At 40.6% G+C, this 13,725-nt stretch overlaps 1 protein-coding gene across 2 annotated transcripts in view; it reads right to left on the reverse strand.

Annotated features, from left to right (window-relative positions):
• Positions 1-2,173: 2,173 nt before the first annotated feature.
• Rad51c (RAD51 paralog C) overlaps positions 2,174-13,725 on the reverse strand; it is a 28,393-nt gene continuing 16,841 nt past the window's right edge. Inside the window, exons 8-9 of one of the 2 annotated variants that reach the window (XM_055620593.1) lie at positions 6,925-6,985; positions 2,174-5,504 (exon numbers count right to left, since the gene is read on the reverse strand). In XM_055620593.1, the coding sequence (XP_055476568.1) occupies positions 5,403-5,504; positions 6,925-6,985 (163 nt within the window). In that variant the 3' untranslated portion in view covers positions 2,174-5,402. The remainder of the gene's footprint in view (positions 5,505-6,924; positions 6,986-13,725) is intronic. The other variant, XM_055620595.1, reaches the window with a different exon arrangement.

A 13,725-nucleotide genomic window follows, 5' to 3' on the forward strand; every position in this document is an offset into this window, starting at 1 on the left:
TCCCCTTCCATCTGACCCTAGCTTATCAGGTCTCATCAGGACTAGCTGCAGTGTACTCCTTTGTGGCCTTGCAAGACTGCTCCCCCCTCTGGGGGGGGGGGGGGTTTGGGGTTGCCAAAGAGCTAGCCACTGAGTTCATGTTAGAGACAGTCCCTGTTCCCCTTATTAGGGAACCCACTTGGATACTCAGCTGCCATGGGCTACATCTGAGCAGGGGTTCTAGTTCTAGGTTATCTCCATGAATGGTCCTTGGTTGGAGTTACCAGTCTCAGAAAAGACCCCTGTGCCCAGATATTTTGGTTCTGTTGCTCTCTTTGTGGAGCTCCTGTCCTGATTCTTTTTAATCAACAGTATAATCTAACCCTAAGATGAAATCCAAGTGCAACCCCTGTCTGCCAGCTGGACCTGTTTGTCAAAACCAACTTGAGACAGGGTCTCATGTATTTTAAGTTGGCCTCAAACTCTGTGTAGCTGAGGATGGCCTTGAATTTTTAAACCCCCTGCCTCTACCTTCCAGATGCTAGAGTTGGGCTCTCTAGAAAGACTTTTATCCACTTTACCTATCTTGTATTGGACATCTAGCAACTGGAGACAATAAATATACTATCACCAGTTACAGCCATGCAACAGAAAATGCTAGGGGAAGTCTATATTTAAATAACAGATAAAGAATTACCATATTTGAAAAATAAAGCTTTCGTGGGCCTGGTGGCCCATGCCTGTAATCCCAGCACTTGGGGAGGCAGAGGCAAGTGGATCTCTGCGAGCTTGAGGCCAGGCTGGTCTACAAAACAAGTCCAGGACAGCCAAGGCTACACAGAGAAACCCTGACTTGAAAAGTCAAAAATAAAATAAAATGAAAAGAAGAAAGAAAAAAGTTTTCAAATAGCTGAGGCCTGGTGGATGCGGCTTAGTAGTAGTGCATTTGTCTAGCCTGTCTCCAGAACATGGTGAGAAGAACAAAAAAAGCAAGAGAAAATGACTGGATTTTCCCTTCATGGCTTCAGGAGGTACACAGAAGTGATACCACCTTATTTTTAGGCCAGTTTGAGGATTTCAGATTCTAGAACTGCTAATACTTTCTAATATTTTGAGTGTTGGGGATTAAGCCCAAGGTATAACATGGTAGCCAAGCACTCTACCACCGAGCTGACTCCCAGCTCTACAAACCTACAGTCTTTAAATCACTATATATTTTCCCTTTTGTCTGTATGACCCTGAACACACCTATGCTACTGGTTCTTGGAAACTAAACAGGACTAAGCCTAGTTAGTATTTTGATGGGAACTTTAAGAGCTAATTAAGGATCACCCAGTCATAACAGTTGGGTCCTAGGGAAAAGAGATGGCTCAGGAGTTAAGAACACTTGTTGCTCTTACAGAAGACCAGACTTTGATTCCACATGGTAGCTCATAACCATCTGAAACTCCAGTTGCAGGTAAAGCAAAGCCCTTTGACTTCGACAGACAGCAAAAAGGCACATGGTACAGATACACACATGCAGGGCAAAGCATTCACACACAAGAAAACAAAAATAAGTTCTCCTAATCTGATACGCTTGGTGACTTGCAAGCACATGTACTAGGGGTGTCTCTCAAGTAAACTAGGAAGAAAGCTCTCGCCAAACTTGACTATTTGCAAGTGTGAGAAAAGGAAAAAAAAAAAGAAGAAAGATAGGCTTTCATGTAGGCCAGCATCAAGCTTGCTATCAAGCCTAGGATTACTGAACTCCTAGTCCTCCTGCCTCCATTTTCCTGGCTAGAAAAGTCACCAGTTCGGCTGGGTTCAGTGGGACATGCCTGTAATCTCAGCACTTGGGGAGGCAGAGGCAAGCAATTTCTGTGAGTTTGAGGGCAGCCTGGTCTACACAGCGAGTCCAGGACAGCCACAGCCAAGACTACACACAGAAACCCTGTCTCAAAAAAAAAAAAAACAAAAAACAAAAAACCAAACAAGTCACCTAATCTATGGCAGTTACAGTCTTAACAAATTAAGATATATAGAAAATCTGTTTTTTAACTTAAAAAAACATTTTTGGCAATAGGAACAAATTTAAAAGCTCTAATGTAAATTTATTTTAAAAGAATCACACATAAGCATTTGGCTTTGCTTACAATCAGGGACTCAGGGTTCTTTTTCAGTATAGCAATATGGAGTTGAGGTATATGACAGTGATAACCTGTTTGATTGACAGTACCTCAAAACTTCAAAAGCACACACTTGAAAAGCACCTAATCAGCTACAACATCTTCCCTTTAAAATGACAAACAAAACCGATTTTGCCAACTAAAATTTGTGAGAAGTATCCAGGCGTGGTATTGTATACCTTTAATCCTAGAGGCAAAGGCAGGTAAACTCTGAATTTGAGGCCAGCCAGGGCTACACAGTAAGGTATACACACATACAGTCTTAGTTTGGGTTTTATTGCTCTGAAGAGACAGCATGACCACAGCAACTTTTATAAAGAAAAAAAAATTAATTTGGGGCTGACTTACAGATTCAGAGGTTTAGTCCATTATCGTCATGGCTAGACACTGCTAGGGAAGGAGCTGAGAGACCTACATCTTGATCCACAGGCAGACGACTGTGTGCCACACTGGGTGTAGCTGGAGCATAGACCTCAAAGCTCAACCCCACGGTGACATACTTCCTCCAACAAGGCCACACCTAATGGTGCCCTTCCCTGTAGGCTAAGCATTCAAACACATGAGTCTATGGGGGCCATACCCATTTAAACTACCATATACATACAACTAGCCAATAAACCAACCCACCTAACTAAACAGTGATATGCTGACTCACTAAAAAGCTACGTTTAAGGTTCATTTTTAAATTTATTTCATATTTGTATAAGTGTTTCACCTACATTTATGTATGCATACCACATGCATGCTTGTTATCCATGGAGGACAGGTCAGGTCCCCTGAAACTGGAATTATAGATGGTTGTGAGCCACCTTGTGGGTGTTAACTGAACCCAGGTCTTCTGAAAGAGCAGTTGCTCTTAACTGCTGAGTCATCTCTCTAGACCCCCAAAACTACATTTAAAAATAATACTAAAATGAGGACTAGAGAGGTGACTCAGCATTCATCTCTTAAGCACCTGTATCATGCAGCCAAACACACCTAACTCCAGCTCTAGGGTACCCTCTTCTAGCCTTTCGATAGGTATTCTCCATTGAAAAAAAATGAGGCAATTCAAGCCAAATAAGGCAGGTTTATTTAGGGCAGCTCTCTGGTGGGTTTATTGGTCAAAGAACAGAGCTTCAGAAGTAACCAAGCAGAAGATGGAGGGGAGGGGAAAGATTAAGAATGAGCATGTGCGGAGCGAGAAATGCGGAGGCAGAGAACCAAAATGTCTGGATTATATAGTGACATGCCTCTGGGGGACAGGAAGCCCAGTCCCCAGCCTACAAAGTTCAGGGTAGAGGGTGGGTATGCTAGCCATGCCCTGTAACAGGTAGGGACTAAGGGATGCTGGGAGAACCTGGAGGCCAGGTCCACTTTGAGCCACTTGTCCTGGGTCTAAATCTAAACACCTTTGAGGACTCCCACACAGCTGACAAACACATAGACATATACACACATATACTTAAAAAAGTCTTATAGTGTTTTATTCCTATTATTTTTTTTAGGTAACTGACAAAAGGAAATTTCCAGTCTGGATTGTAGCTACAAATAGGTAACATGAGGTCAGCTTTCCACATTACTCAAAATAAAAACACATTAAAGTGATTATAGAACAGTGCTTAGAAAATCTTTTCAGGAGCCAGAGAAATGGCTTAGTGGGCAAAGCACCTGACATGCAGCATGAGGACCCTGTATTAGGCTGGTGTGGCACAGCACATCTGCTAACCTCAGTGCTGGTGGGGAGACAGGCAGCCCTCTCAGTCAATGAGCTCCATGTTCAGTAAAATTTTTTTCTTAAAATTCAAGATAGAGGGGCCACAAAGATGCTCAGTGGAAAAAGCACTCGTATGCAAGCCCAGCAGTCTGAGTTCTATCCCCATAGTTCACATGCATTGCTACACACTTGTAATCCCAGCGTTCCTAGTGAGATAGGAGTCAAAAACACAAAGAGCAGTCAAAGTGTGTAGAGCTGGAGTGTGAAACGACAGAAGAAACCCTGCCTCAGAGGCAAGGTGGAGGAGCTGGAGGGATGGCTCAGGGGTTAGGAGCATTTTTAGCTCTTGCAGAGGACTGGGATCCGGTTCCAGCCACCTTCATGGTGGTTCAATGTCATTTTGTAATCCAGTTCCAGGAAATCCACCACCCTCATCTAGCGTTTGCAGGCACCAGCACACAGACACAGTGCACATAAACACATGCACACATAAATTAACAAGTTCAACTCCCAGTGACCACATGGTGGCTCACAGCCATCTATAATGTCATCTGATGCTCTCTTCTGGCCTGCAGATAGAGCACTCATAAACATAAAATAAATAAATCCTTTAAAAAAAAGTGGAAGGAAAAATCAACTCCCAAAAGTTGTCCTCTGAGTCCATGGGCACCACAGTGCACACAGGAAAGTGTGGGTGTGTCAGGGGCAATGCAGACATGCCCTGGATTACAGTGGGATCCTGCTGGAATGCAGACATGTCCTTAGTACACACCTTTAATCCCTAACAATGTAGACAAGGTTAATTTGTGGAAGGAAGCACCCATGTTTTTGAAAGTGATATCTAATTGCGGCAGACAAAGTGATGAATCAGAGAAAGATTTGACAGAATAAGAGATGTTCAACTCTTATTCCGGTTCAAGAGCAGGGAGGAAAGAGAGTTGACTTGAGAGAGCAGTGCAGAGGGAGGAAGAGAGGGGCAGTCTGTTTGTTTTTGGTATCTTTTCTTGACAGGGTTTCTCTGTATATCCCTGGTTGTCCTGGACTCATTTGTAGACCAGGCTGGCCTCTGCCTCCCCGAGTGCTGGGACTACACACGTGTGCCACCCTGCCCAGATGAGAGAAGAGGCAGTTTTAGTGAGACAGTTGCACAGAGATAGGCTGTAGAGACAAGCTAGACACAGGTGAAGATAGAATGAGCCAGAGAACGAGAAGCCACAAGATTAGAACATACTGCCAAAGTTAGTATGAGGCCAAGCAGAGCAGTTCCAGCAAAAGCCAGTTTGAATCAGTCAGCTGCGTCAAACCAGCCAGAGAGAACTAGAAATGGTGAGCTTATTCAGCAGTAAGTCTCCAAGATGACAATTACATCTGACAACTAAAAAATGCTTTTACAGGGGAGAAGATTCTGCAAATTATTTTTCCATTCACATCATATAACTGATTCATTCATGCCACAGTAACTGTTCATATTTTAAAGTATAAACTACTTCTGTGTTCCACTTGTATACACTAAATAACACATCATCAGTTTAACTGGATTCGCTGACATTAGTTTTGGGTCAGCATTCTTCCTCTGGTTCTCGTGACCGTTTCCTGAAATTCAAAGAGCCTTCTGTCTGCGATGAAGTAGTGGTGACAACAGCATCTCTAAATCCCTGAGGCTGTAAGATGAAGAAATACACAAGTACACAAAAGAACAATTAAAATAAAGAATAATTTTCCCAATAGTTTTAAAATAACTGATAAGCGATTTTGTTCTTGGGAGATAATTTATTAACCATTGACTAGAGGATAAACTTCGCAGGTATTCCAACCCAGAGTTTTATTAAGTATATACTCCTTTATACACACATGATACACACATAAAAATAACAGTGCATAAAGATGTTCTAAGACTAGACCGGTAGTTCAGTGGTAAGCTCTAAGTTAACATCAAAAAGTTCTCCAAAGAGAATCTTAAGAACCCTCTTTTGGGAGAAGTGGAAAGAAGTTTGTACTGCCATTTAGGCACTTTACATAATTTCCACAGTAAGATATTCTGCCTGGCATGTGGCATGCATCTGTGATAGCATCACTAAGGAGTGGAAGCAGGAGGGTTTAAAGTTCAAGGCCAGATTAGAAAACATAGTAAGACTTCTTCTCAAACAAGACAAAATAATTGAGTACAGGTCAGTATAAAAACTAAGTGGAAAATTCACTTTTAGAATTCTTTCCATTTTTGTTTTTATCATTATAACAATAAGATGGCTGCTGAGTGTGGTGGCACACACTTTTAATCCCCGAACTCAGGAGGCAAAGGCAGGTGGATCTCTGAGTGTGAAAGCAGCCTAGACTACAGAGTGAGTACCTAGACAGCCAGAGCTACACAGACCCTGTCTCAAAACAAAACAAAACAAAACAAAACAAAAAAACAGCCAGGTGTGGTGGCACTGAGGGAGGCAAAGACAGGTGGATCTCTGTGAGTTCGAGGCCAGCCTGGTCTACAAAGTGAGTTCAGGACAGCCAGAGCTACACAGAGGAACCCTGTCTTAAAAAAAAAAAAAAAAACAAACAAACAAACAAATACCCCCCCAAACAAAACAAAAAACCCACAAAAAAAAAAAAACAAAAAAAACAAAAAAACAAAAAAAAACAAAAAAAAAACAAAGCAGCTCAAGGTCATGCTCAACTATGTCGTGAGTTTGAGGCCAACTTGGGTCTGGAGACCAGTGATGCAAATGCTCAAGATATTAACATTTCAAAATTTTCTATATACAGACCAAAATTATTAATACTGGTGTATTTCTTTCTCTGTTCTTTTTTATTGTTGTTGGCATTTTTGAGAGAGAATCTCACAGTGGCTTTCTGAAAACTTGTAAAATAAAAATGTGGAACTTACATAAATATTTCTTCTGTTTTCAATGTTAAAACTTCATTTCAATTGTGACTACAGTACTCTCTAAGTACTATTTTGGTGATGTTCTCACATCAAAACTAGTCTCAAATATGCTTGCTGCTTAATAATTAACAGAAATGATCTGTACATGACCTCTAATTACTCCCATCAACACCAAAATCCCACTCTGATTAAATAATACTGACTGTGATCTGAAATGGTATCGTGGACTCCTTCTGGCTTGGTGACTTGTACAATGTTGCAAACCTGCTTGAAGGAAAAAAATTATTATACATACATACATACATACATACATATATATATATATATATACACACACACACACACATACATACACAAACACATTGCCTTCATTAACTAGGTCACATGACTGAATTCATAATTTAAATGTACAGAGTCCTATACTATAATTCTGTCATGTGTTCTTAAGAACACAAAATGGAAAGAAATATATAAAAAACAAAAACTTCCCTTACAGGGCACCTCTGTGGATGCCTTCAATCTCAAGTAATCAGAGGAAGAATTTTTTTTGAACTCAGGAGTTCAAGGCCAGCCTGTGTCTTAAAACCAAATCAAACCAAACTAAACCAAACCAAACCAAACCCAGTGCATCCCTTTAATCCCAGGCAGCGGCAGGTGGATCTCTTCGTTTGAGACCAGCCTGGTCTACAGAGTGAGTTTCAGGACAGACGGGTACACAGACAAACCCTGTCTGGAAAAACCACAAAACAGGAGAAAAAAGAAAAAGTGCTGGAAGCAAAGATTAATAGTACGGTCATGGTGGCACATATCTAAAATCTTTCACACCTAGAAAATGAAGGCAAGTCAAGAGCGGTACACCTGTATACCAGCACTCTGGGAGCAGAGGCAGGCAGATCTCTGAGTTTGAGGCCAGCCTGGTCTACAAAGGGAGTACAAGACAGCCAAGGCTACATAGAGAAACCCTGTCTCAAAAAACAAAACAAATCAGGAATTCAAGGTCACCCTCACTATATGGAAAGCTTAAGGCCCTGAGCTACACCATACCTGTCCTCCCACAAAAAGTAAGTAGGCATGCATCCACATGTATGTTTTAGAAGATTTCTTTTTATTGCTTTTAATTGTGGAGAGGTGTGTGTCTACATGTAGGCAGGTGCACATGGGTACAAGCACCCTCAGAAGCTGGAGGCATCAGCTCCCTTGGAGATGGAATTACAGACAGCTATAGCCCCCCTGATATGTGTGCTCAAGAACCTACCTCAGGTTCTTGAGAAGCGCAGCAAATAAGTGTTCTTAATGATTGAACTCTCTCTCTGTTTTTTTTTTTTTTTTTTTTTTTGTGACGTAAATAAAACTGCAAGCTGAGAATAGTTAAGAAATAATAATCAGGAGCTGAAAAGATGTCTCAGTGATTAAGAGAACTGACAGGTCTTCCAAAAGACCTGAGTTCAAACTCCAGCACCCACATGGTAGTCAACAACTGTCTGCAAACCCAGAGTCTGACACAATGCAGGCAAACCATCAGTGCAAAATAAATAGATAGATAGATAGATAGATAGATAGATAGATAGATAGATAAATAGATAGATAAGTAAATAAATAAAGAGAGATAATAGTTAAAGCTTCCCCCCTCTCTCTCTTTGGTTTTTCGAGACTGGGTTTCTCTTGCATGTATGCACAGGCATGTGAGGCCAGAGGTTGAGTCAAGCATCTTCTGTTTTTCTCTATTTTTTTCAAAGTCTTTCACTGATTCTAGGGTTCGGCGAGTCTGCTAGATTTGCTGGTCAGCAAGCCCCAGGGATCCTACTATTTCTTACTCCCAGCTCTAGGATGTCACCATGCCTGACTTTTTACGTGGGTGTCGGGGACCCAGACCCAAAAGTTCTTATGCCTTCTTGGCAAGCACTGTACAGAATGAGTCATCTTCCCAGCTCCACCATCTAGACTCTTAGTAACTACACTCAAACAATGCTAACAGCAAGCACATAACAGTCTCTCAAGTTTCTGGTAAGGAGCTTGGTGTGGTGGGCACACCTGCACCTGCAGCAGACGGGTGGGCTGTAAGGACTGTCAGCTCAAGGACCACCTAGGTTACAAAACAAGGGGACACCCTACAGAAATGACCCTGTTTCAGAAAGGAACAATCACTTTTTTATGATGATGGAAAATGAACACAGGGCCTCACAGACGCTAGTCAAGTGCTTCTCTGCTGAGTTACTTCTACCACTCTTGTTACTTCTAAAACATATTAGCCATTCACAACAGCAAAAAGACTAAAGCAAGAGTATATACTATGAGGTAAATAAAATGTGGATTATATAATAAACATTATTTTTTATGATAAAAATTCTGACATATAGTTACAAAATGAATAAACTTTGAAGACATTCTAAGTGAAGCGAGTAAATCAAATATTGTGTAACTCCAATCATATTTGTTTCTTAGAGTACCCAAATTCATAGACAGAAAATGGAATAGTGGCTGCCAATGACCAACATTATTGTTACTAATGACTAACATATAGTGAAGGAAAGATAAAAAAGTTCTGGAAATAAATGGTAGTGAAGGCCATAAAGAATATGAATGTATTTAATGCCATCCAACTGTAGAAATATGGTTAAAATGTAGTAAAATAGACAACTATAATATCTATTTTATTGTAATTGTATGTAATATAGATTCCAACTTAACAGGAAACAATCACAGACCTCAGGGTTAGGGAAGTTATAAGTTTCTACAGAATATAATACTCATTCGTTTTAGTTTTTGAGACAGGATTTCATATACCCAGTGTAGCTTGAAATGCACTATGTAGCCAAGGATGACCACGAACCCCTAATCTTCCTGCCATCACCTCTCAAGAGCTAGGATTATAAGCATATACCACCAAGCCTGGCTTACTCACTTATTTTCAAAATTCAACTCGAAAAAGAACACCTTGTTCATTACTTATTAACTTTCCTAATTTCAAAAATGCCCCTCTCCTTAAGCATAACTCACAAGAGAAACAATCAAAGACTGTTTTTACTTTGAAAACAGTAGAATTGGAACTTGAAAGCTGGCTCAGCAGTTAAAAGCTCTGGTTGCTCTTCCAGAGAATCCAAATTCTTTTCTCAGTCCCCAAATAGAAGCTCACACCTGTCTGTAACCCCAGTTCCGGGGAGTCTCCTCTGATCTCTAAGGGCACTGCACACACATGCAGGCAAAACACCCCCCACCTACCATCCCCCAACACAGAAAACAAACATCAGAATCCAAAATGTCATCAACTCTCTAAGTTTACATAAAAAGTAACTGCTGAGTGACATATAAAAACAACAAGAGTGCCGGGCAGTGGTGACGCATGCCACTAATCCCAAGCACTAGAGAGGCAGAGGCAGAGGCAGGTGAGTTTGAGGACAGCCTGGTCTACAGAACAAGTTCCAGGAGAGCCAGGGCTACACAGAGAAACCCTGTCTCAAAAAACCAAAACGAAACAGAACAACGACCATGAATATGAGTGTGACTCAACAGGACAGTGTGCGCAGGACAACTGCATTAGAAGCCGGGTGTGGTAGGGCCTTTGTTTCCAGGGAGGCAGAGCGCTGTAAGTTCAAGGTGGGCCTGGTCTACAAAGTAAGTCCAGGACAGCCAGGACTACACAGAGAAACCCTGTTTCTTCAAAAAAACCAACACACAACTTCACCAGAAGTACAATCAGAAATTTTCACAGTGCTTTACAGTTAGTGTTCTACACAAACATATAATAAGACGCAAAATATATTTTAACCAGTCTTTTTAGAAAATTGTATTTTGGGAGTTTGGATTTTCTTAAGGGAGGCAGTACTAGAGAGTGGACTATGAACAATGACTTAGACAAGCACTACCCTGACTAAATTATACACGGAGTCCTAAAAGAATCACTTTTTTGGGGTCAGTGAGAGGGCTCAAAAGTTCTTTTTTGGTTTTTCAAGACAGGATTTGTCTATGTAGCCTTGGCTGTCTTGGACTTGGTTTGTAGACCAAACTAACCTGAGACTCAGAGATCCACCTGCCTCTGACTCCCAAGTTCTGGGACTATGGGTGTGAGCCAATATGACCAGCTGGTTCACAGGTTCTTGTCACCAATCCTAATCACCTGAGTTCAACATCCCTATGACCCATATGGTAGAAAGAACCAACTAACCAACTCCTGAACCATGCCATGCACATGTATATATCTATGTATATGTGTGTATACATATGCCTATATACACAAACACAAAATAAAACACATGAATATGCAATAATGAAAAGCTTCCACTTTCAACTCAATAAAAATCAACTAATCAGGGCCGGGCACGATGGTGCATGCTTGTAATCCCAGTACTCTGGGCAGAGGCAGGCAGATCTGAGAGTTCAAGGCCAGCTGGTCTACAAAGTGAGTCCAGGCTACACAGAGAAACCCTGTCTCAAAAAACAAAACAAAACAAAGGGGGGGGGCTGTAGAGATGGCTCAGAGGTTAAGAGCACTGGCTGCTGAGTTCAGTTCCCACATGGTGGCTCAAAACCATCTATAATGAGATCTGGTGCCTTCTTTTAGCATGCAGGTGTATATTCAGATACAACATTGAATACATAATAAATAAATACATCTTTAAAAAAGAAATTAGCTAATCTTTAAGTCATCTCACATCACCAGTATATCCAAAAAGGTGCCAAGTACATCTGAATTTTTTGAGGAAATTTATTAAGAAATAATAATCTCTCATGCTCACTCACTGTCAGCGATAGGGAATAATGGACTGAGACAGTATTGCCATGTACCTCTCAGGCTGGCCTTGAACTCACAACCTTCACCTCAAGTGCAGGGATTATAGGTGTGTAATACCATGCCCCAGGCAAAATAGTTAAGATTTCAAGAAGACATTACAAAGTTAGTATGAATCCTAACATCAAACAGGTATGCTGGCTCATGCTTATAAGGCTAATAAAGCAAGAGGCAGGAGGACTGCTAAGAGTTCTAGGCCAGTTTGGGCTATCTAAAATAAACGGGAAAAATCATAAAGTCAAAGGGAATTGATTAAGCTTTCAAGTTACAAAATCCTCTTCGAATTTCTAGGTAAAAAATTTTGTATGTCATGTCTGCATCTCAAAAAATCTTTTCTTCAAAGAGATTTTTTCAAACTAAACCAGAAAGAATCACTTGGCTCATAGCCCTAGCTGAGATGAAGCGTAGCATATGGCTGAACTATATAGTTTGGGTCAGGAAGAAACAAGACAGAAGTACAATTTGTGCTCTAAAGCTGAGCACACATATGAAATGCTGTGTGGGGGTGTGATGTATTACTCCACTCTACCACCAGATCTTCTTGGCAAAATGTGGTATAATTCTGAACAATCTTAGCCTCATATTATCATAAAATGCAAATTGGAGAACCCACATAATATAAGGACACAGACAAAAATCATTTAAGAATCATTGGAATGTCATTCTGTCATTTGTTGGAGGTTAAAAATCAGATAATACGGGGCACGTGTGGTGTTGCATACCCTTAATGCCAGAGGCATAGGCAACCTGGTCCACATAGAAAGCTTCAGATATAAGATACATCTGTCTTAAAGCAAAACATAAAATTAGATGTTACTTGTGAATGATGGAGGTTAGGCCATGATAGTGTCTAAGTGCAATTCACAACATTGATTTGTTAGTTAAGGCTTTCAGTTTTTATGTTCAAATTTAAGTGTTCATTTTTATAAATTTATGATTTGTTTTTGCACTTTTAAGAAAAAATTCTAAAAAGCATGTCAGTGGCAGAGTGCTTGCCTAGCATTCATTACCCTGAGTACCAAAGTAGAAAAGTAGAGTGCAGTGGTACCCTCCCATAATAGCAGCATCTATAAGGTGGAGGCAAAAGTTTCAAGAATTAAAGTCATCCTATACTATCTAGTAAGTTCCAGGCCATCCTGTACCACATGACAGCCTGTTTCAAAAGAAACAAAGCATGTAAGATTTTATGCAACCTTATTGATGGACCTATAGGTCAATGGGAGAGCATACTTAGCGTGCCCAAAAATCCTCCGGTCAATATCTAGCACCCAAAACTCAAACAAAATAAAACTCCCATAGTCCCCACATGCAAAGATTTCACAAAACTCTAAAGACAAAGCTATTAGGTTCCAAATAATAAAGAACCAAAATATCTTAATTGTTAAGTTACTAAGCTGGTTCAATTCATTCTCATTATCATAAAGCATGTACAGTAATACTGTCATATACCTACATACTTAAAAGAAACCATTTGGAGGAAAAGTACTTTACTAGGGAAAAAAAAAGATAAAAGCAGTGTGTTCAGGTTTGTATGCAATACTGTAATTAGGTTCTAGAAAACAATTATAGAAGAAAGGGAAAAAATTCATACCTAACTTAGGTTTTAGTGACTTGAAGCTCATGCTGACTTCACTTCTGCAAAATCTTTTAGAACTGATCTGTGCAGGTTGCATCTCCTTTACAGATGCTATTTCCAAAAAGCCCCCTAACTTCCTTTTCAAAGTATAGATTGTAGGGGATGGAGAGGTGGCTGAATAGTCAAGAGCACTTGCTCTTGCAGAAGACTCAGGTTCAGTTCCCAGCACCCATGCGGTCGCTAACAACCATCTGGAACTCCGGTTCCATGGGAACCCAATGACTTCTAACCTCTGTGGGCACCAGACACACAAATGTTACACAAACATACATGCAAAAACAGGTAGGCATAATACTCACATAAAACAAAATAAATCCATTTTATTTATTAAATAAAAGCTGGGTGTGGTGGCACACTACTTTAATCCCAGCACTCAGGAGGTAGAGGCAGGCAGATTTCTTTGAGTTCAAGGCCAACTAGGCTACACAGAATTCTATGACAGTCAAGACTACATATCAGAGACTAGTCAGAGATTCATTATCAAACCCTCCTACCCTCAAAAGAATTTGTACATGAAAGTTTCATGATATGGCTTTGTTTTCTTTTTATGCGGTCTCACTCTGTCCTAGGCTGGCCTGGAAC

Source organism: Psammomys obesus, unplaced genomic scaffold (assembly GCF_907164565.1).
Source record: "Psammomys obesus unplaced genomic scaffold, mPsaObe1.curated_primary_1811, whole genome shotgun sequence".
NCBI lineage: Eukaryota > Metazoa > Chordata > Mammalia > Rodentia > Muridae > Psammomys > Psammomys obesus.